The sequence below is a fragment of the Salmo trutta genome, unplaced genomic scaffold (assembly GCF_901001165.1).
Source record: "Salmo trutta unplaced genomic scaffold, fSalTru1.1, whole genome shotgun sequence".
Lineage (NCBI taxonomy): Eukaryota > Metazoa > Chordata > Actinopteri > Salmoniformes > Salmonidae > Salmo > Salmo trutta.
Window position 1 is genome coordinate 47501 of NW_021822705.1, and position 24575 is coordinate 72075.

Genomic DNA, 24575 nt, shown 5'->3' on the forward strand with positions numbered 1-24575 from the left:
TTAACTGGTAGTGTATATATCAGTACTAGTATAGCCCCTCTGAATCTAAAGTATTTGAGATAACCTAGATACCGTTTCCTTTATCTTCAGTTAGTCTCTATGGCACAATACGGTACATACAGCACACTTTAGAATCACTGGACATGAACGACCACAATTTAATTTCATAGCTCAATCTCACTCACTTTCCCTCAGCAGAGAGCTGCTTCTGAGTACCAGTATGGCCCCTCTAAATCTATCACTCAGCAGAGAGCTGCTTCTGAGTACCAGTATGACCCCTTTAAATCTATCACTCAGCAGAGAGCTGCTTCTGAGTACCAGTATGGCCCCTCTAAATCTATCACTCAGCAGAGAGAGCTGCTTCTGAGTACCAGTATGGCCCCTCTAAATCTATCACTCAGCAGAGAGCTGCTTCTGAGTACCAGTATGGCCCCTCTAAATCTATCACTCAGCAGAGAGAGCTGCTTCTGAGTACCAGTATGGCCCCTCTAAATCTATCACTCAGCAGAGAGCTGCTTCTGAGTACTAGTATGGCCCCTTTAAATCTATCACTCAGCAGAGAGCTGCTTCTGAGTACCAGTATGGCCCCTCTAAATCTATCACTCAGCAGAGAGCTGCTTCTGAGTACTAGTATGGCCCCTCTAAATATATCACTCAGCAGAGAGAGCTGCTTCTGAGTACCAGTATGGCCCCTCTAAATCTATCACTCAGCAGAGAGCTGCTTCTGAGTACCAGTATGGTCCCTCTAAATCTATCACTCAGCAGAGAGCTGCTTCTGAGTACCAGTATGGCCCCTCTAAATCTATCACTCAGCAGAGAGCTGCTTCTGAGTACTAGTAAGGCCCCTCTAAATCTATCACTCAGCAGAGAGCTGCTTCTGAGTACCAGTATGGCCCCTCTAAATCTATCACTCAGCAGAGAGAGCTGCTTCTGAGTACCAGTATGGCCCCTCTAAATCTATCACTCAGCAGAGAGCTGCTTCTGAGTACCATTATGGCCCCTCTAAATCTATCACTCAGCAGAGAGCTGCTTCTGAGTACCAGTATGGCCCCTCTAAATCTATCACTCAGCAGAGAGCTGCTTCTGAGTACCAGTATGGCCCCTCTAAATCTATCACTCAGCAGAGAGAGCTGCTTCTGAGTACTAGTATGGCCCCTCTAAATCTATTTAAATTGGAGTCCCTTTGCCCTTGATCAAATATTAAAGTCTTTCAGATTATTGTGAAGTTGAATATCTGAGGTGATTCAGTGAGTTTCTTTTGTCATGTAGCTGACTCATTCCATTGAGAATATTTAATGCATTTGATAGCATTTCCCCGTCGTTCATGATAGTGTCTGTGACTCTCTGTACTGTTGTGTTGTTGAAGTATAGAGGCGTAGAGTTAACAGAATGTTCTGGACTAGAATGGAACTCTTGGAATGTTTCCACTGAACTATGAGAGCAGGTTAAACATCACCTCTAAACCTGTGGTGTCTTTTCAACTCACATCAATTAAAGAGCCGCCAAATATTCTGCGTCTCTCAGATCTTCTAGCAAATTTGTCCTCATGTAACATGTATCGTCAAGAGACAGTTGAGTTGTACAATCTGTCTTTACACAAATGCTAACCGGCCTGCATTAGAATGAACACTGAGTGTTTGTGTGAACAGAACTGTAGTCTTCCTTCCCATGAATCTCCCCGCTGCAGGTCAGGGAAAATGAAGGCAGTGAATTGAAATCCCCGGTCTGTCTGATATCATGGTACTGTATTGCCAAATGACTAAGTGTTGTTTTCCATTCTGCTGTTTTCTCCAGGAATCACCTCCCTGGGAGCACAGTTTGCCAAACTCCCTACGGGACTCAAGCATTTAAACTTTTCCAAAACCTCATTGTCACCCAAAGGTAATGACTGGACTTTCTCACATTCTGGCATTTACATGGAAACTTGTATTCAGCTTCCAGACCATTAACCACAGACAGTTAGTTCTCTGATGTCCACAATCCACAGGGCTGCTTGCTGGGAAATCATTTCCCTTTTTCATGTATGAGAGATATGACAACAATCAGGCTTGCATGACTTATGTTGTTGTTGATATTGTTGTTTATATTGTTGTCTATGTTGTTGTTTGTATTGATGTCTATGTTGTTGTTGATATTGTTGTTGATATTGTTGTTGATATTGTTGTTGATATTGTTGTTTACATTGTTGTCTGTATTGTTGTTAGGTTCAAAGTATTCACCAAAGGTTAAAGCACATTATAAACTGGGTGGTTCCAGCCCTGTATGCTGATTGGCTGAAAGCCATAGTATATTTAAGTAATATATGGCCAATATACAAATCAAATCAAATCAAATGTATTTATATAGCCCTTCGTACATCAGCTGATATCTCAAAGTGCTGTACAGAAACCCAGCCTAAAACCCCAAACAGCAAGCAATGCATGTGAAAGAAGCACGGTGGCTAGGAAAAACTCCCTAGGAAAAACTCCCTAGAAAGGCAAAAACCTAGGAAGAAACCTAGAGAGGAACCAGGCTATGAGGGGTGGCCAGTCCTCTTCTGGCTGTGCCGGGTGGATATTATAACAGAACATGGTCAAGATGTTAAAATGTTCATAAATGACCAGCATGGTCAAATAATCATAGTAGTTGTCGAGGGTGCAACAAGCACGTCCGGTGAACAGGTCAGGGTTCCATAGCCGCAGGCAGAACAGTTGAAACTGGAGCAGCAGCACGGCCAGGTGGACTGGGGACAGCAAGGAGTCATCATGCCGGGTAGTCCTGAGGCATGGTCCTAGGGCTCAGGTCCTCCGAGAGAAAGACAGAAAGAGAGAAAGAGAGAATTAGAGAGAGCATATTTAAATTCACACAGGACACCGGATAAGACAAGAGAAATACTCCAGATGTAACAGACTGACCCTAGACCCCCGACACATAAACTACTGCAGCATAAATACTGGAGGCTGAGACAGGAGGGATCAGAAGACACTGTGGCCCCATCCGATGATACCCCTGGACAGGGCCAAACAGGCAGGATATAACCCCACCCACTTTGCCAAAGCACAGCCCCCACACCACTAGAGGGATATCTACAACCACCAATTTACCGTCCTAAGACAAGGCCGAGTATAGCCCACAAAGATCTCCGCCATGGCACAACCCAAGGGGGGGGCGCCAACCCAGACAGGAAGACCACGTCAGTGATTCAACCCACTCAAGTGACGCACCCCTCCCATGGACGGCATGGAAGAACACCAGTAAGCCAGTGACTCAGCCCCTGTAATAGGGTTAGAGGCAGAGAATCCCAGTGGAAAGAGGGGAACCGGCAAGGCAGAGACAGCAAGGGCGGTTCGTTGCTCCAGCCTTTCCGTTCACCTTCACACTCCTGGGCCAGACTATACTTAATCATAGGACCTACTGAAGAGATAAGTCTTCAGTAAAGACTTAAAGGTTGAGACTGAGTCTGCGTCTCTCACATGGGTAGGCAGACCATTCCATAAAAATGGAGCTCTATAGGAGAAAGCCCTACCTCCAGCCGTTTGCTTAGAAATTCTAGGGACAATTAGGAGGCCTGCGTCTTGTGACCGTAGCGTACGTGTAGGTATGTACGGCAGGACCAAATCGGAAAGATAGGTAGGAGCAAGCCCATGTAATGCTTTGTAGGTTAGCAGTAAAACCTTGAAATCAGCCCTTGCCTTAACAGGAAGCCAGTGTAGGGAGGCTAGCACTGGAGTAATATGATCACATTTTTTGGTTCTAGTCAGGATTCTAGCAGCCGTATTTAGCACTAACTGAAGTTTGTTTATTGCATTATCCGGGTAGCCGGAAAGTGGAGCATTGCAGTAGTCGAGCCTAGAACTAACAAAAGCATGGATTAATTTTTCTGCGTCATTTTTGGACAGAAAGTTTCTGATTTTTGCAATGTTTCATAGATGGATAAAAGCTGTCCTTGAAACAGTCTTGATATGTTCTTCAAAAGAGAGATCAGGGTCCAGAGTAACGCCGAGGTCCTTCACAGTTTTATTTGAGACGACTGTACAACCATCCAGATTAATTGTCAGATTCAACAGAAGATCTCTTTGTTTCTTGGGACCTAGAACAAGCATCTCTGTTTTGTCTGAGTTTAAGAGTAGAAAGTTTGCAGCCATCCACTTCCTTATGTCTGAAACACAGGCTTCCAGCGAGGGCAATTTTGGGGCTTCGCCATGTTTCATCAAAATGTACAGCTGTGTGTCATCTGCATAGCAGTGAAAGTTAACATTATGTTTCTGAATGACATCACCAAGAGGTAAAATATATAGTGAAAACAATAGTGGTCCTAAAACGGAACCTTGAGGAACACCGAAATGTACAGTTGATTTGTCAGAGGACAAACCATTCACAGAGACAAACTGACAGCTACGGGCTTTTCATAGGCACAGCCCTTAATCGTGGTATATTGGCCATATATCATAAACCCCTGAGGTGCCTTATTGCTATTATAAACTGGTTACCAACATAATTAGAGCAGTAAAAATACATGTTTTGTCATACCCATGGTATATGGTCTGATATACCACGGCTGTCAGCCAATCAGCATTCAGGGCTGGAACCACCCAGTTTATAATAGACCGTATACCACGGGTATGTTAAAACATTTATTTGTACTGCTCTAATTATGTTGGTAACCAGTTTATAACAGCACTAAGGCACCTCAGGGTGGTGTATGGTCAATATACCACGGATAAGGACTGTATCCAGGCACTCCGTGTTGCGTCGTGCTTTAAGAACAGCCCTTAGCCGTGGTATATTGGCCATATACCACACCCCCTCGTGGCTTATTGCTTAGTTGAGCATCATCATAGGAGATCAATTACTCAGTGGGCCTCTGTTCACACCTCTGATTAAACTGTTCTCAACAACCAGCATGTTGTTAGTAACATGAATTAACATGAACACTAATTAATGACCCTGTTACTGCAGAGGGAGGGAGTCTAATGGAACAATACTGTTACTGCAGAGGGAGGGAGTCTAATGGAACAGCACTGTTACTGCAGAGGGAGGGAGTCTAATGGAACAATACTGTTACTGCAGAGGGAGGGAGTCTAATGGAACAGTACTGTTACTGCAGAGGGAGGGAGTCTAATGGAACAGCACTGTTACTGCAGAGGGAGGGAGTCTAATGGAACAATACTGTTACTGCAGAGGGAGGGAGTCTAATGGAACAGCACTGTTACTGCAGAGGGAGGGAGTCTAATGGAACAATACTGTTACTGCAGAGGGAGGGAGTCTAATGGAACAATACTGTTACTGCAGAGGGAGGGAGTCTAATGGAACAGCACTGTTACTGCAGAGGGAGGGAGTCTAATGGAACAGCACTGTTACTGCAGAGGGAGGGAGTCTAATGGAACAATACTGTTACTGCAGAGGGAGGGAGTCTAATGGAACAATACTGTTACTGCAGAGGGAGGGAGTCTAATGGAACAGCACTGTTACTGCAGAGGGAGGGAGTCTAATGGAACAATACTGTTACTGCAGAGGGAGGGAGTCTAATGGAACAATACTGTTACTGCAGAGGGAGGGAGTCTAATGGAACAATACTGTTACTGCAGAGGGAGGGAGTCTAATGGAACAATACTGTTACTGCAGAGGGAGGGAGTCTAATGGAACAATACTGTTACTGCAGAGGGAGGGAGTCTAATGGAACAATACTGTTACTGCAGAGGGAGGGAGTCTAATGGAACAATACTGTTACTGCAGAGGGAGGGAGTCTAATGGAACAGTACTGTTACTGCAGAGGGAGGGAGTCTAATGGAACAATACTGTTACTGCAGAGGGAGGGAGTCTAATGGAACAATACTGTTACTGCAGAGGGAGGGAGTCTAATGGAACAATACTGTTACTGCAGAGGGAGGGAGTCTAATGGAACAATACTGTTACTGCAGAGGGAGGGAGTCTAATGGAACAATACTGTTACTGCAGAGGGAGGGAGTCTAATGGAACATACTGTTACTGCAGAGGGAGGGAAGTCTAATGGAACAATACTGTTACTGCAGAGGGAGGGAGTCTAATGGAACAATACTGTTACTGCAGAGGGAGGGAGTCTAATGGAACAGCACTGTTACTGCAGAGGGAGGGAGTCTAATGGAACAATACTGAGACATTGGTGCTGGAAGTCAGTCAAGCCCCCACTTTTAGTCTCTCAACCTGACAAATTGTAAACCACCTTAAATAACCATGACCTCATAACCTGCCCCCAACTTCATCACTGAGGAAGATGATGATGCTCATGTTGTTTCTATAGTAGGACTGACCCCAATTAGTCCACTGGTCTATAGTTAACCTGCTGGTTAGAGATACTCATGTTGTTTCTATAGTAAATCGTATCTCGCTCTCTTCTCTCCTCTCCTCTCTTTCCCTCTCTCCCTCTCCGTCCCTCCCTCCCTCCCTCTCTTCCTCCCTCTTCCTCTCCCCTCCTCCCTCCCTCCCTCCCTCCCTCTCTCCCTCTCTTCCTCTCCCCTCCTCCCTCCCTCTCTCTCTCTCTCTCTCTCTCTCTCCTCTCCTCTCCTCTCCTCTCCTCTCCTCTCCTCTCCTCTCCTCTCCTCTCCTCTCCTCTCCTCTCCCTCCTCTCTCTCTCCTCTCCTCTCCTCTCCTCTCCTCTCCTCTCCTCTCCTCTCTCTGTCTCTGTCTCTGTAATGGCCTGTAATGAATAGAGTTCCATAGATCAACTTTCTTCATGCTTCAAAATGCCCCCTAATGACTGGTATTTATCTGTCTATTGATTGGTTCTCCCAGGAGAGAGGCCAGTTCCTCAGAGTTCACACTGACTTATGGGAGTTTGATTCTGGGCCAGAGAGATCCCTCACTGTCTGTCTAACCCTCTATAGCCAGAGAGATCCCTCACTGTCTGTCTAACCCTCTATAGCCAGAGAGATCCCTCACTGTCTGTCTATCCCTCTATAGCCAGAGAGATCCCTCACTGTCTGTCTAACCCTCTATAGCCAGAGAGATCCCTCACTGGCTGTCTAACCCTCTATAGCCAGGTAGATTGGTGACTGGCTGTCTAACCCTCTATAGCCAGGTAGATTGGTGACTGGCTGTCTAACCCTCTATAGCCAGGTAGATTGGTGACTGTCTGTCTATCCCTCTATAGCCAGGTAGATTGGTGACTGGCTGTCTAACCCTCTATAGCCAGGTAGATTGGTGACTGGCTGTCTAACCCTCTATAGCCAGGTAGATTGGTGACTGGCTGTCTATCCCTCTATAGCCAGGTAGATTGGTGACTGGCTGTCTAACCCTCTATAGCCAGGTAGATTGGTGACTGTCTGTCTATCCCTCTATAGCCAGAGAGATCCCTCACTGTCTGTCTAACCCTCTATAGCCAGAGAGATCCCTCACTGTCTGTCTAACCCTCTATAGCCAGGTAGATTGGTGACTGGCTGTCTATCCCTCTATAGCCAGGTAGATTGGTGACTGGCTGTCTAACCCTCTATAGCCAGTTAGATTGGTGACTGGCTGTCTAACCCCCAGTTGGCTGGTCCCAGATCAGTGTTTAATGTGACATTGACCATATAGAGTTGGCTGGTCCCAGATCAGTGTTTGATGTGACATTGACCATATAGAGTTGGCTGGTCCCAGATCAGTGTTTAATGTGACATTGACCATATAGAGTTGGCTGGTCCCAGATCAGTGTTTGATGTGACATCGACCATATAGAGTTGGCTGGTCCCACATGTACAGGTACTGTGTGTGAGCGAAGTCTTGCATCTTGTTCATCACAATATCTGCGTTGCTGCTCATGCAACGTCATTTCGCTGACTCACCTTTCATATGTACATGTTACCAGATGGTTTTACCAGGTGGTGATACCTGGTGGTGATAGCTGGTGGTGATAGCTGGTGGTGATAGCTGGTGGTGTTAGCTGGTGGTGATACCTGGTGGTGTTACCTGGTGGTGTTACCTGGTGGTGTTAGCTGGTGGTGATACCTGGTGGTGTTAGCTGGTGTTGATACCTGGTGGTGTTAGCTGGTGGTGTTAGCTGGTGTTGATACCTGGTGGTGTTACCTGGTGGTGTTACCTGGTGGTGTTAGCTGGTGGTGTTAGCTGGTGTTGATACCTGGTGGTGTTACCTGGTAGTGATACCTGGTGTTGTTACCTGGTGGTGATACCTGGGGGTGATACCTGGTGGTGTTACCTTGTGGTGATACCTGGTGGTGATACCTGGTGGTGATACCTGGTGGTGTTACCTGGTGGTGTTACCTGGTGGTGTTACCTGGTGGTGATACCTGGTGGTGTTAGCTGGTGCTGATACCTGGTGTTGTTACCTGGGGGTGATACCTGGGGGTGATACCTGGTGGTGTTACCTGGTGGTGTTACTTGGTGGTATTACCCGCTAGACCTTCCACAGGAACATAAACGTAACACTTTACATATAAACCTTTTGCTTTCTATGCATTAATTTTATTAAAGGCGAAAGTTCACCACTGTGTTACATTAGAGCATCCTCTAACCTGTTATCTGTACCCAGGGGGGAACAGGCCTGTATTACTGTACATTACCTCTCTGTCTCTAACCATCCTCTAACCTGTTATCTGTACCCAGGGGGGAACAGGCCTGTATTACTGTACATCACCTCTCTGTCTCTAACCATACTCTAACCTGTTCTCTGTACCCAGGGGGGAACAGGCCTGTATTACTGTACATCACCTCTCTGTCTCTAACCATACTCTAACCTGTTCTCTGTACCCAGGGGGGAACAGGCCTGTATTACTGTACATCACCTCTCTGTCTCTAACCATCCTCTAACCTGTTATCTGTACCCAGGGGGGAACAGGCCTGTATTACTGTACATCACCTCTCTGTCTCTAACCATACTCTAACCTGTTCTCTGTACCCAGGGGGGGACAGGCCTGTATTACTGTACATCACCTCTCTGTCTCTAACCTGTTCTCTGTACCCAGGGGGGAACAGGCCTGTATTACTGTACATCACCTCTCTGTCTCTAACCTGTTATCTGTACCCAGGGGGGAACAGGCCTGTATTACTGTACATTATCTCTCTGTCTCTAACCATCCTCTACCCCTCTGTGTATTGGTCCAGGGGTGAACAGCCTTGCCCAGTCACTGAGTGCCAACCAGTCCATCCCCAGCACCCTCAGTCACCTGGACCTCTCAGGGAACATACTGCGGGCAGACGACATCCCGGTAGGTGGCGACATGGTCATATGTGTCTTGGTCACTTCCTTAATAACAGGGACATAATGGGTAGAGTTCAAAGGAGAAAGGGACTTTGTTCATTTGCACAGGTATTGAAACAAGAGTTAAATGAAGACAGGAGAGATCCAGCTGAACCAGCTCGTCTAGTCTTCACACACCAAGTCCTATTGGGTCGTCTCCCCTCCTCCGAGCCAGAGAGACACACAACACAACCGCAGTCCAAATCACACTGACATCTAGCATCAATGAAACCACATAGATTATGTTCGCTAGTCTCTCTACCCAGCTCAGTGTTGATGCCTGTGTCTCTGTGGCGAGACTGTAGTCAGCTGGGTTTAAATCAGTCATCTGACTGGAGGATCACCTTGTAGATCTGACACACTGTGAGCCACTAGAGCCTGATGGGAAGGTTGATGTCAGAGGACAAGTCCTTCTGATTGGCTTAATGGGTGATGGATTACAAGCCTTCACTTTCTGAGACTGTCAGGCCTGATGTAGCTTCGTTCGGGGTTCCCATGGGAACGGGTGCCCACACACACACACAGACACACACATCTACTGACCTCAGTGCTCTCAGCATAGCTGTTGATCACAATGTTGAAGGGTCACCCATGACAACCCCTGAACAGAGATACAATGGCCTTCAGAGAAAGGAGGTAGCTATTCACAATACGTTGGCAGGAAGCAGTATTACCTGTTACCTATAGACCATCATTTATCCAGACAGTATTACCTGTTACCTATAGACCATCATTTATCCAGACAGTATTACCTGTTACCTATAGACCATCATTTATCCAGACAGGATTACCTGTTACCTATAGACCATCATTTATCCAGACAGTATTACCTGTTACCTGTAGACCATCATTTATCCAGACAGTATTACCTGTTACCTATAGACCATCATTTATCCAGACAGGATTACCTGTTACCTATAGACCATCATTTATCCAGACAGGATTACCTGTTACCTATAGACCATCATTTATCCAGACAGGATTACCTGTTACCTATAGAACATCATTTATCCAGACAGGATTACCTGTTACCTATAGACCATCATTTATCCAGACAGGATTACCTGTTACCTATAGAACATAATTTATCCAGACAGGATTACCTGTTACCTATAGAACATCATTTATCCAGACTGGATTACCTGTTACCTATAGACCATCATTTATCCAGACAGTATTACCTGTTACCTATAGACCATCATTTATCCAGACTGGATTACCTGTTACCTATAGACCATCATTTATCCAGACAGGATTACCTGTTACCTGTAGACCATCATTTATCCAGACAGTATTACATGTTACCTATAGACCATCATTTATCCAGACTGGATTACCTGTTACCTATAGACCATCATTTATCCAGACAGTATTACCTGTTACCTATAGACCATCATTTATCCAGACAGGATTACCTGTTACCTATAGACCATCATTTATCCAGACAGGATTACCTGTTACCTATAGACCATCATTTATCCAGACAGGATTACCTGTTACCTATAGACCATCATTTATCCAGACAGTATTACCTGTTACCTATAGACCATCATTTATCCAGACAGGATTACCTGTTACCTATAGACCATCATTTATCCAGACAGTATTACCTGTTACCTATAGACCATCATTTATCCAGACAGGATTACCTGTTACCTATAGACCATCATTTATCCAGACAGTATTACCTGTTACCTATAGACCATCATTTATCCAGACAGGATTACCTGTTACCTATAGACCATCATTTATCCAGACAGGATTACCTGTTACCTGTAGACCATCATTTATCCAGACAGTATTACCTGTTACCTATAGACCATCATTTATCCAGACAGGATTACCTGTTACCTATAGACCATCATTTATCCAGACAGGATTACCTGTTACCTATAGAACATCATTTATCCAGACAGGATTACCTGTTACCTATAGACCATCATTTATCCAGACAGGATTACCTGTTACCTATAGACCATCATTTATCCAGACAGGATTACCTGTTACCTATAGAACATCATTTATCCAGACAGGATTACCTGTTACCTATAGACCATCATTTATCCAGACAGGATTACCTGTTACCTATAGACCATCATTTATCCAGACAGGATTACCTGTTACCTGTAGACAGCATCAGACCATCATTCATCTATCCAGACTGTCTTTGTGTACTAGTGCTAAAACGTGTGTTTTTCCTCCATTTTTCTACCAGCATTTCTACCATTTCCTGGGCCAACCCAACAGCCTGACGACTCTGGACTTGTCCAACACAGACTGTTCTCTGGACCTGGTGAGTGAGACAATAGTCTGGTGTGCATTTCCTGCGTGTAGAATTACGTGTGTGTGTGTGTGTGTGTGCGTGTGTGTGTGTGTATGTGAGCTTGTGTTTTACTGTGTTGTTTATGGTATGGTAGCTAGATGTGTTTTCTTTCTACTAAATGTCTTGGTAAGTGGCAATATTTAACAAACTTTAAACTACTTAATTTTAGGAGACTGTGCTCTGCGCGCAGGCAGCAGGCAGGCTAGGATTGACAGTTCTGGTCGCCTAGTGATGGACCTTAATCCCGCTTCAGAAGCGGCATTACTTTACAGACAAGTAAAATGCCGTTCATGTCTCCAGAGAAGGTTTCGTGTCGGCGTTTAAAAAGCCGTAGTGTTGCCTACCTTAAAAGACAAAACAAACATGCCGTAGCCAAGGTGTTTTCCAGGAGCGACATACCGTGATATCTGAATAGACTCATCGATACAGCCTACTGTAGTTTCATATGAGGAGACAAAAACACCATCACCCACTCAGAGGGAGGGAGAGAGAGGAGGGACATACCATGATATCTGAATAGACTCATCGATACAGCCTACTGTAGTTTCATATGAGGAGACAAAAACACCATCACCCACTCAGAGGGAGGGAGAGAGAGGAGGGACATACCATGATATCTGAATAGACTCATCGATACAGCCTACTGTAGTTTCATATGAGGAGACAAAAACACCATCACCCACTCAGAGGGAGGGAGAGAGAGGAGGGACATACCATGATATCTGAATAGACTCATCGATACAGCCTACTGTAGTTTCATATGAGGAGACAAAAACACCATCACCCACTCAGAGGGAGGGAGAGAGAGGAGGGACATACCATGATATCTGAATAGACTCATCGATACAGCCTACTGTAGTTTCATATGAGGAGACAAAAACACCATCACCCACTCAGCGGGAGGGAGAGAGGAGGGACAGGCAGAACAATGTGCATATATCTGGTAATCTGTGTCTCACTAAATATTAACTGTCTTGCCTTGCAAAGTCACCTAAAGTAACCTAAAGTAACCCTAAAGTTACCTAAAGTAACCCTAAAGTTACCTAAAGTAACCCTAAAGTTACCTAAAGTAACCCTAAAGTTACCTAAAGTAACCTAAAGCTACCTAAAGCTACCTAAAGTAACACTAAAGTAACCCCAAAGTTACCTAAAGTAACACTAAAGTAACCCCAAAGTAACCCTAAAGTAACCCCAAAGTAACCCTAAAGTAACCCTAAAGTAACCCCAAAGTAACCCTAAAGTAACCCTAAAGTTACCTAAAGTAACCTAAAGCTACCTAAAGCTACCTAAAGTAACCCTAAAGTAACCCCAAAGTAACCCTAAAGTTACCTAAAGTTCACCTCTTCCTCTCTGGTTTTATAGCCATATAATCTAGTTAGATTATAACACGGAAAATTATGTTATGTGATAACGGCACTGATTTTAATTATGTGGGGGGGGGGGGGGAAAGATAAAACATTTGGTTATGGATTTTTCTTAACATTAAGGATCCCAACTTCGTTTAAATGTTTTTTAAACTGGTTTGCTCCAAGCTACGGACCTTATGAGAACGTTTGATCACTGATACATTGTAACCACCCCCATGAACAACCATGTCCTTGGCCAGATGGTGTTGCATCAAACAGCATAGACTAACATGCTGACCAAACTGGCCATGTTGCGTGCGTGAGCATTGCAAAATCAATGTACAAATATGTCATTCAATCATTTCATCCCTCCGTGTGTTAATGCTAATGGCTAATGGCTAAAGCTGGTATCTGTGCTAATCCACTCCTCTGTATTATAGGTGTGTTAATGCTAATGGTTAATGGCTATTGGCTAAAGCTGGTATCTGTGCTAATCCACTCCTCTGTATTATAGGTGTGTTAATGCTAATGGATAATGGCTATTGGCTAAAGCTGGTATCTGTGCTAATCCACTCCTCTGTATTATAGGTGTGTTAATGCTAATGGATAATGGCTATTGGCTAAAGCTGGTATCTGTGCTAATCCACTCCTCTGTATTATAGGTGTGTTAATGCTAATGGATAATGGCTATTGGCTAAAGCTGGTATCTGTGCTAATCCACTCCTCCGTATTATAGGTGTGTTAATGTTAATGGCTAATGGCTATTGGCTAAAGCTGGTATCTGTGCTAATCCACTCCTTCGTATTAGGGGCGGCAGGGTAGCCTAGTGGTTAGAGCGTTGGACTAGTAACTGAAAGGTTGCAAGTTAAATAAAGGTAAAAAATAAAAATAAAATTATAGGTGTGTTAATGCCAATAGCTAATGCTAATATCTGTTCTAACCAATTCCTCTGTATTCCAGGTGTGTTCTGCTCTCCTGAGAGGCTCCGTCCAGAACCTCTCTGTCCTCAACATGTCCAAGAGTGTATTTGCACATAGGTGAGACCCACGACATCCCATAATATAACAACCAGCAGTAGGGTAGAGTACCACAGACCCTCAGCCGTGGGGTCATCTCATCATAATACATCTATTTTAGTCATTATCTCATTTAGCTCGTTCATTTCATCTCCCCACATTGCCCAGTTGGTCACAGTGTTAGTTCTTGCTGCCACCAAAGACCCCATGTTGCGGCTTTGCAGCTGTATTCAGATTGTAATGTATTTAAATATCAATATTTATCTAGTCTGTGGGTGGTTGTCATTTATCAATGTGTCTGACCCAGGAGGATTGATAGCTGTTAATTAGAGAAGCTGTCTGACAGTTTTATATCATTTCATTTTCTGTTTTATTATTAATTCAATTCCCAGAGAGGCAATTACTGCAGCAACAACAACAATAACATGACAGCATACCACAACCATACCACAACCATACCGCAACGATACCACAACCATACCACAACCATACTGCACCCATACCACAACCATACCACAACCATACTGCACCCATACCACAACCATACCGCACCCATACCACACCCATACCGCAACCATACTGCACCCATACCACAACCATACCACACCCATACCGCAACCATACCGCACCCATACCACAACCATACCACAACCATACTGCACCCATACCACAACCATACCGCACCCATACCACACCCATACTGCACCCATACCACAACCATACCACAACCATACTGCACCCATACCACAACCATACTGCACCAATACCACAACCATACCGCACCCATACCGCACCCATACCGCACCCATACCACAACCATACTGCACCCATACCACAACCATACCGCACCCATACCACACCCATACCGCAACCATACTGCACCCATACCACAACCATACCACAACCATACTGCACCCATACCACAACCATACTGCACCCATACCACAACCATACCGCACCCATACCGCACCCATACCACAACCATACCGCACCCATACCGCACCCATACCACAACCATACCGCACCCATACCGCACCCATACCACAACCATACCACAACCATACCGCAACCATACCGCAACCATACCGCACCCATACCGCAACCATACCGCACCCATACCACACCCATACCGCACCCATACCACAACCATACCGCACCCATACCACACCCATACCGCACCCATACCACACCCAACCATTCACATCATCAGATCATCATAGAGCACATGGATAACACTACTGAGAGGTCGATCTAAAGTTCAATCTAGACATACAGTACCAGTCAAACGTTTGGACACACCTACTCATTCAAGGGTTTTTCTTTATTTTTTAAACTATTTTCTACATTGTAGAATAATAGTGAAGACATCAAAACTATGAAATAACACATATGGAATCATGTATTAACCAAAAAAGTGTAAACAAATCAAAATATATTTTAGATTCTTCAAAGTATCCATCCTTTGCCTTGATGACAGCTTTGCACACTCTTGGTACTCTCTCTATCTTCTTCATGAGGTAGTCACCTGGAATATATTTAAATTGTTAAAATGTATTTCCTTCTTAATGCGTTTGAGCCAATCAGTTGTGTTGTGACAAGGTAGGGGTGGTATACAGAAGATAGTATAGACTTATTATTTTACCAAATAGGGCTATGGCAAGAACAGCTCAAATAAGCAAAGAGAAACAACAGTCCATCATTATTAGATTAGATTGCAGCCCAAATAAATACTTCAGAGTTCAAGTAACAGACACATCTCAACATCAACTGTTCAGAGGAGACTGCGTGAATCAGGCCTTCATGGTGGAACTGCTGCAAAGAAACCACTACAAAAGGACACCAATATGAAGAAGAGACTTGCTTGTGCCGAGAAACACGAGCAATGGAGATTAGAACGGTGGAAATCTTTCCTTTGGTATGATGATTCCAAATTTGATTTTTGGTTCCAACCGCCATGTCTTTGTGAGACGCAGAGTAGGTGAACGGATGATCTCCGCATGTGTGGTTCCCACCGTGAAGCATGGAGGAGGTGGTGGGATGGTTTATCACATAAATATACAGTATTTCACATTTTAAAGTGAATTGCATTAGAAACAAATAATTTTACTTCTAACTTTAAATGTTCCCAATGCAGCATTCTCTTGTAAGAATAACAACCACGATTGACCCTGGATAATTAGATTAATATAAAAATGGATTCTTAAAAATGATAAAGCAATAGAATGGGAAACGTTTTACCAGACTTGATACATATCAATCAAACCGTTTTTTATTTTTTTGAAATAGACACTTACAAACAAATACAAGAACATGTTTCAGTATAATACAATACGCTAAAAGATAAAAGATTTATTCAATGTTGATGCCGAAAAGGCCTTGAATTGTCTTTTCTCTTCAAAACTTTGGAAGCTTTCAACTTTCCAGATGAAATAATGCATTTTATAAAAATGTTAAATAAATGTCCTAAAGCAAAAATATACACAATACATTATCAGATGAAATTGCTTTAGAATGGGGCACAAGACAAGGATGTCCTCTCTCCCCCCTCCTGTTTGCACTGGCAATTGAACAGCTTGCAGAAAGAACATAACAGGTATTATCAGTATTGGTAAACATTAGTATAAACTAAACTTATTTGCAGACAATCTCCTGATATTCCTGATCAATATTGAAAACGCAATGCCCCCTGCAATGCCCTCCCCTGCTAAAAATATTTTCAGAATAGTCTAAAATCTCAGGATATAAAATGTACGTGGAAAAAAACAGCAATCTTTTAAGTAGACTACAAAAAATATCAAACACTTAGGATGCTTAATAAGTGACAACAAACAACACATTTATAAAGATAACTTTATCCCTTTACTCAACAATATGAAAGCAGACCTAATTAAATGGAACAATCTTCCCATGAATCTAACAGGTAGAATAAACCTCTTCAGAATGGCAAAAAAAATTCTGGGTAATGCCAATTACCCCACCGAAGACATTCTTTTAAAAAGTATACAAATAAAATTCATAGACTTAAAAGGAACATTTTAAACCTTCCTAAGTTTGAGGGTGGTTTAAACCTTCCAGACTTGGAATTGTATCAACTCGCCACCCAAGGCTTTCACTTGGGACATTAAGTTAAATGTACTAAAGAGGAACAATGGGTACATATTGAAGATGCACATGCTCATCCCCAGAACCTTTTTGTGTCTATTTTCAAAGGATAAAACTAAGAGCATTAACAACTTCATAGTTAAGAACACTATAACAATATAGAACACTATAACAATATGGAACACTATAACAATATGGAACACTATAACAATATGGAACACTATAACAATATGGAACACTATAACAATATGGAACACTATAACAATATGGAACACTATAACAATATGGAACACTATAACAATATAGAACACTATAACAATATAGAACACTATAACAATATGGAACACTATAACAATATAGAACACTATAACAATATAGAACACTATAACAATATAGAACACTATAACAATATGTAACACTATAACAGTATAGAACACTATAACAGTATGGAACACTATAACAGTATAGAACACTATAACAGTATAGAACACTATAACAATATGGAACACTATAACAGTATAGAACACTATAACAATATGGAACACTATAACAATATAGAACACTATAACAATATGGAACACTATAACAATATGGAACACTATAACAGTATAGAACACTATAACAATATGGAACACTATAACAGTATAGAACACTAACAATATGGAACACTATAACAATATAGAACACTATAACAGTATAGAACACTATAACAGTATAGAACACTATAACAGTATAGAACACTATAACAATATAGAACACTATAACAGTATAGAACACTATAACAGTATAGAACACTATAACAGTATAGAACACTATAACAATATAGAACACTATAACAGTATAGAACACTATAACAGTATAGAACACTATAACAAGATGGAACACTATAACAATATAGAACACTATAACAGTATAGAACACTATAACAATATGGAACACTATAACAATATAGAACACTATAACAGTATAGAACACTATAACAAGATGGAACACTATAACAGTATAGAACACTATAACAGTATAGAACACTATAACAATATGGAACACTATAACAGTATAGAACACTATAACAATATAGAACACTATAACAGTATAGAACACTATAACAGTATAGAACACTATAACAAGATGGAACACTATAACAGTATAGAACACTATAACAGTATAGAACACTATAACAGTATAGAACACTATAACAGTATAGAACACTATAACAAGATGGAACACTATAACAAGATGGAACACTATAACAATATAGACCACTATAACAATATAGAACACTAACACAATATAGAACACTATAACAATATAGAACACTATAACAATATAGAACACTATAACAGTATAGAACACTATAACAGTATGGAACACTAACAATATAGAACACTATAACAGTATAGAACACTATAACAGTATAGAACACTATAACAATATGGAACACTATAACAATATAGAACACTATAACAATATAGAACACTATAACAGTATAGAACACTATAACAATATGGAACACTATAACAATATAGAACACTATAACAGTATAGAACACTATAACAATATGGAACACTATAACAAGATGGAACACTATAACAATATAGAGCACTATAACAATATAGAGCACTATAACAATATAGAACACTATAACAGTATAGAACACTATAACAATAAAGAACACTAACAATATGGAACACTATAACAGTATAGAACACTATAACAGTATAGAACACTATAACAGTATAGAACACTATAACAGTATAGAACACTATAACAATATAGAACACTATAACAGTATAGAACACTATAACAGTATAGAACACTATAACAGTATAGAACACTATAACAGTATGGAACACTATACAGTATAGGACTAAACACTATAACAGATAGAACACTATAACAATATAGAACACTATAACAGTATAGAAACATAACTATAACACATATCATATGAACTATAACAATTATAACCACGAAACCGTATAGAACACTATAACAGTATAGAACCTATAACAAATATGAACACTATAACAGTATAGAACACTATAAACAGTATAGAACACTATAACAATATGAACACTATAAACATATAGAACACTATAACATTATAGAACACTATAACATATAGAACACTATAACAATATGGAACACTATAACAGTATTGACACTATAACAATATAGAACACTATAACAATATAGAACACTATAACAGTATAGAACACTATAACAGTATAGAACACTATAACAATATGGAACACTATAACAGTATAGAACACTATAACAGTATAGAACACTATAACAGTATAGAACACTATAACAGTATAGAACACTATAACAATATAGAACACTATAACAATATAGAACACTATAACAATATAGAACACTATAACAGTATAGAACACTATAACAGTATAGAACACTATAACAGTATAGAACACTATAACAATATAGAACACTATAACAGTATAGAACACTATAACAGTATAGAACACTATAACAGTATAGAACACTATACCAATATAGAACACTATAACAGTATAGAACACTATAACAGTATAGAACACTATAACAATATAGAACACTATAACAGTATAGAACACTATAACAAGATGGAACACTATAACAAGATGGAACACTATAACAATATAGAACACTATAACAATATAGAACACTAACACAATATAGAACACTATAACAATATAGAACACTATAACAATATAGAACACTATAACAGTATAGAACACTATAACAATATGGAACACTAACAATATAGAACACTATAACAGTATAGAACACTATAACAATATGGAACACTATAACAATATAGAACACTATAACAATATAGAACACTATAACAATATAGAACACTATAACAGTATAGAACACTATAACAATATGGAACACTATAACAATATAGAACACTATAACAGTATAGAACACTATAACAGTATAGAACACTATAACAATATGGAACACTATAACAAGATGGAACACTATAACAGTATAGAACACTATAACAGTATAGAACACTATAACAGTATAGAACACTATAACAATATGGAACACTATAACAAGATGGAACACTATAACAATATAGAACACTATAACAATATAGAACACTATAACAGTATAGAACACTATAACAATAAAGAACACTAACAATATAGAACACTATAACAATATGGAAGAAAATGAAATGTATTCAACAAGAACCAATATCCCTCCCTAAAAACACAACCTTATGGAAAAATCCTTGGATAGTTTTTCAGAATTGGTCCACAATTTTCACTGATAAATTGGACCACATGGATAACTAAAGGCATGTAGACCATACATTACTTGGTAAAAGGAAATACATTTATTTCCATGACTGCATAAAAAATGTTCATTTGAAATCTTTTGGACATCAGAACAATCTTGAGGGAGTCCTATTTGAGTCAGAGAAATATATTCATATGATAGGTAAGCAATAAAAAAACCTTGCAGAGAGCCAATCCAACTGAAAAGATTGGTGTTTTTTGTATTGTTTAAAAAATATAATAAAATCTTACCCCCCCCCCCCAAAAAATGGCACATTGTAAGTATAATATATTTCTGTCCCGTAGTTTCTAGAAATGATGTATTATCTTAAACCAAAAGAATATCTCCTGATAATGTCCACTGAAACTGACACATGCAGGCACACTCGTACGCGTACACATACGCACACCTTACTGGGATGACATCACTGCCAGAGACACCTTTGATTGGCAGATGTGTATATCAGGGTTTTTGTCATCTGCAGCCTCTGCCATACAAAGGTATGGGAACAGTCTCTCAGTAAATGTGTCTTTATAAGTGGAGATTAGTGTGTCTTTGGGGTCGTAGAAGGACACCTTCCCCTCCCTGTCGTAGTCCAGCTGCACTCTGATCCTCTGGGGTGTCCTCTTCAGACTGGTGATGTCACCTCCTCCTTCTTTAATGGTACCATTCTGCTGCTCTATACACCAGATTCCATCCTGTGGTGATGCACACCCCTTCCTGTCAAGGGACTCTTTAGCCACGCCCAGAAGCCAGTGAGTGTGGTCCCCCACCCTCCACTTCCCAGCTGTGTTTCCCTGAGCTGAACCCCTCAGATGCCAGAACATCTATTTACTTCGTTAATCTCTCTGGGTTGTCAGGGAGCTGCTGTTTTCTACCTGTGTATCTCACACTGGTCATATAATCAGTCAGAGAGAGCTCTGGAGGTGCAGTGTTGGGGTCCAGAATCACAGGAGTGTATTTGAGGATCCCCTGCATCTTCTCCCAGACTCTGAACTGCAGGTTTCCCAGGTGTTTGGCCTCGTCTATCAGAGCTCCTGAGACCAGCTGTGGATTCAGCAGTGTGTACTGGGATCTTTCCTTTGTGGTCTTGAAGTTCTGCAGGAATGAGATGTCTTCAGCTTTCAGCTCCTTCTCTATGGTTCTGATTGTGTCTGAAAGTGATGATATCTTTCTGTTCATCTCGTCAATCTTCTTCTTCATCATCTGACTCTTCTGCTCCTCTTCCTCCCTCGGTGCAGCTTTCCTGGCTGCCTCTTCATCTCGTAGAAACTGGTGAATCTTCTCAAACTCTTTCCTAATCTGTTTCTCTGTGTGCTGGACCTGGCTCTTCATGTGCTTTGCTGTTTTATTAAAGGTTCAACTTTCTTAAAGACCTTCAGCTTCTCCTTTAAGGGCTTCAGGGCAGTCTGGAGTTCCTCCTTATAATCCTGGACAGCCTCGTCTACAGGGACACAGACATGAGATCTATGTTTCTGTGAGGACTGACACACCACACAGACGGGCTGGTGAGTTTGAGTTTCTCACTGTGCAGACTGCAGAGCACCTCAGACCCAGCTGAAGCTCTCTGACTCTCCTCTTCTACCTCAGACCAAACTGAAGCTCTCTGACTCTCCTCTTCTACCTCAGACCCAGCTGAAGCTCTCTGACCCCTCTCTCCTGTACCTCAGACCCAGCTGAAGCTCTCTGACTCTCCTCTTCTACCTCAGACCAAACTGAAGCTCTCTGACTCTCCTCTTCTACCTCAGACCAAACTGAAGCTCTCTGACTCTCCTCTTCTACCTCAGACCCAGCTGAAGCTCTCTGACTCTCCTCTTCTACCTCAGACCCAGCTGAAGCTCTCTCTGACCCCTCTCTCCTGTACCTCAGACCAAACTGAAGCTCTCTGACTCCTCTCCTGTAAGAAGGCTTCACACAGGTTGTTTAGAGCCAGGTTACAGGGAGGTTCAATCATAGGAAATCTTCTCCTACATACTGGCCATTCCCGTGGTTCCTTCTGTTTCCAGCATAATTCCAGACAGGCTTTACAAAAGCAGACGGGACAGGAGAAATCCTCCTCTGGGAGAGAACGTTTGGATGCCATTTTCTCACACAGTGCCGCTCCTTGTTCTGTAACAGCTTCTGAAGTGGCATTTACTTACTCTCCACAATTTCCACTTTCAAGAGAAATTTCCACCCAACAGTGAAGCTACACCTGGAGATGACAGTTCTGATGATGATACGTCCTTCTGATCTCTCTCTCTCTCACCATGTAAATTCAACTGTTGTGGCTCCAATAGAGATGAACACCAGATAGCTCAATGTTACAGTACTGAACTGTACTCCGCTTTACCCTCTGACCTGCACTTTACCCTCATCATGTGAGTCAAAGGCAGGGTTTACAGGTAACCAGGAGTGCTTAGACAGGTAAGTTGTGTTTTACATTGATGCCTACAACCCTGATCAGCCAATCAGAGGTGTCCCTAACAGCGACGACTGTTATCAAGGAACCTTACATCATCCAATAAGGATTGGTTCAACTTCCTGATTTGTGTAGCAGGAGAGAATGATCTGAAAGCAGGCATTATGGAGTAACAGCTTTTAATGCCATGGCAAAACGGCTATCCATCTCTCTCGTCCCTCTCTCCCATTCCTCTCTCCCATTCCTATATCCCATTCCTCTATCCCATTCCTCTATCCCATTCCTCTCTCCCATTCCTCTATCCCATTCCTCTATCCCATTCCTCTCCCATTCCTCTATCCCATTCCTCTCTCCCATTCCTCTCCCATTCCTATATCCCATTCCTCTCTCCCATTCCTCTCCCATTCCTCTATCCCATTCCTCTATCCCATTCCTCTCTCCCATTCCTCTCTCCCATTCCTCTATCCCATTCCTCTCCCATTCCTCTATCCCATTCCTCTCCCATTCCTCTATCCCATTCCTCTCTCCCATTCCTCTCCCATTCCTATATCCCATTCCTCTATCCCATTCCTCTCCCATTCCTCTATCCCATTCCTCTCTCCCATTCCTCTATCCCATTCCTCTCTCCCATTCCTCTCTCCCATTCCTCTATCCCATTCCTCTATCCCATTCCTCTATCCCATTCCTCTCCCATTCCTCTCCCATTCCTCTCTCCCATTCCTCTATCCCATTCCTCTATCCCATTCCTCTCTCCCATTCCTCTCTCCCATTCCTCTCTCCCATTCCTCTATCCCATTCCTCTCCCATTCCTCTCTCCCATTCCTCTCTCCCATTCCTCTATCCCATTCCTCTCTCCCATTCCTCTCTCCCATTCCTCTCTCCCATTCCTCTCTCCCATTCCTCTCTCCCATTCCTCTCCCATTCCTCTCTCCCATTCCTCTATCCCATTCCTCTATCCCATTCCTCTATCCCATTCCTCTCTCCTATTCCTCTATCCCATTCCTCTATCCCATTCCTCTCTCCCATTCCTCTCTCCCATTCCTCTCTCCCATTCCTCTCTCCCATTCCTCTATCCCATTCCTCTCTCCCATTCCTCTCTCCCATTCCTCTCTCCCATTCCTCTCTCCCATTCCTCTCTCCCATTCCTCTCTCCCATTCCTCTATCCCATTCCTCTATCCCATTCCTCTATCCCATTCCTCTCTCCCATGCCAGCAGCATACCACCCTGCATCCCACTGCTGGCTTGCTTCTGAAGCTAAGCAGGGTTGTTCCTGGTCAGTCCGGAGACCAGATGCTGCTGGAAGTGGTATTGGAGGCTCAGTAGGAGGCACTCTTTCCTCTGGTCTAAAAAAATAAATATATATCCCAACACCCCAGGGTAGTGATTGGGGACATTGCCCTGTGTAGGGTGCTGACTTTTGGATGGGACGTTAAATGGGTGTCCTGACTCTCTGTGGTCACTGAAGATCCCATGTCACTTATCATAAGACTAGGGGTGTTAACCCTGGTGTCCTGGTTAAATTCCCAATCTGGTCTTCAAACCATCATGGTCACCTAATCATCCCCATCTTACAATTGGCTCATTCATCCCCCTCCTCTCCCCTGTAACTATTCCCCAGGTTGTTGCTGTAAATGAGAACGTTTTCTCAGTCAAATTACCTGGTAAAATAAGGGTTAAAATAAAAGATGTAAATAAATTCTTCCTCCCTCCTCTGTCACTCTCCCAGCCTTAGGGTATGTACAAATAAACAAGGTGTGTACACACTCTCTCTCACACACACCAGCAGTCTGCCAATCCTGTTTCTGCCTCCGCTGCAGTTTTCACCTCTCTCTCTCTCTCTCTCTCTCTCACTCTCTCACTCTCTCACTCTCTCACTCTCTCACTCACTCACTCACTCAC

At 42.1% G+C, this 24575-nt stretch overlaps 1 protein-coding gene and 1 pseudogene across 2 annotated transcripts in view; one reads left to right on the forward strand and one right to left on the reverse strand.

The window, feature by feature from the left end:
* Positions 1-24575, forward strand: part of LOC115183922 (F-actin-uncapping protein LRRC16A) — a gene marked incomplete at its 5' end in the record, with an annotated part of 152199 nt that overhangs the window by 40285 nt on the left and 87339 nt on the right. For both annotated transcript variants that reach the window (XM_029744898.1, XM_029744899.1), the window contains 4 exon segments: positions 1795-1881; positions 9055-9158; positions 11406-11483; positions 13820-13896. In XM_029744898.1, the coding sequence (XP_029600758.1) occupies positions 1795-1881; positions 9055-9158; positions 11406-11483; positions 13820-13896 (346 nt within the window).
* LOC115183920 (nuclear factor 7, brain-like) lies at positions 20685-22256 on the reverse strand (annotated as a pseudogene).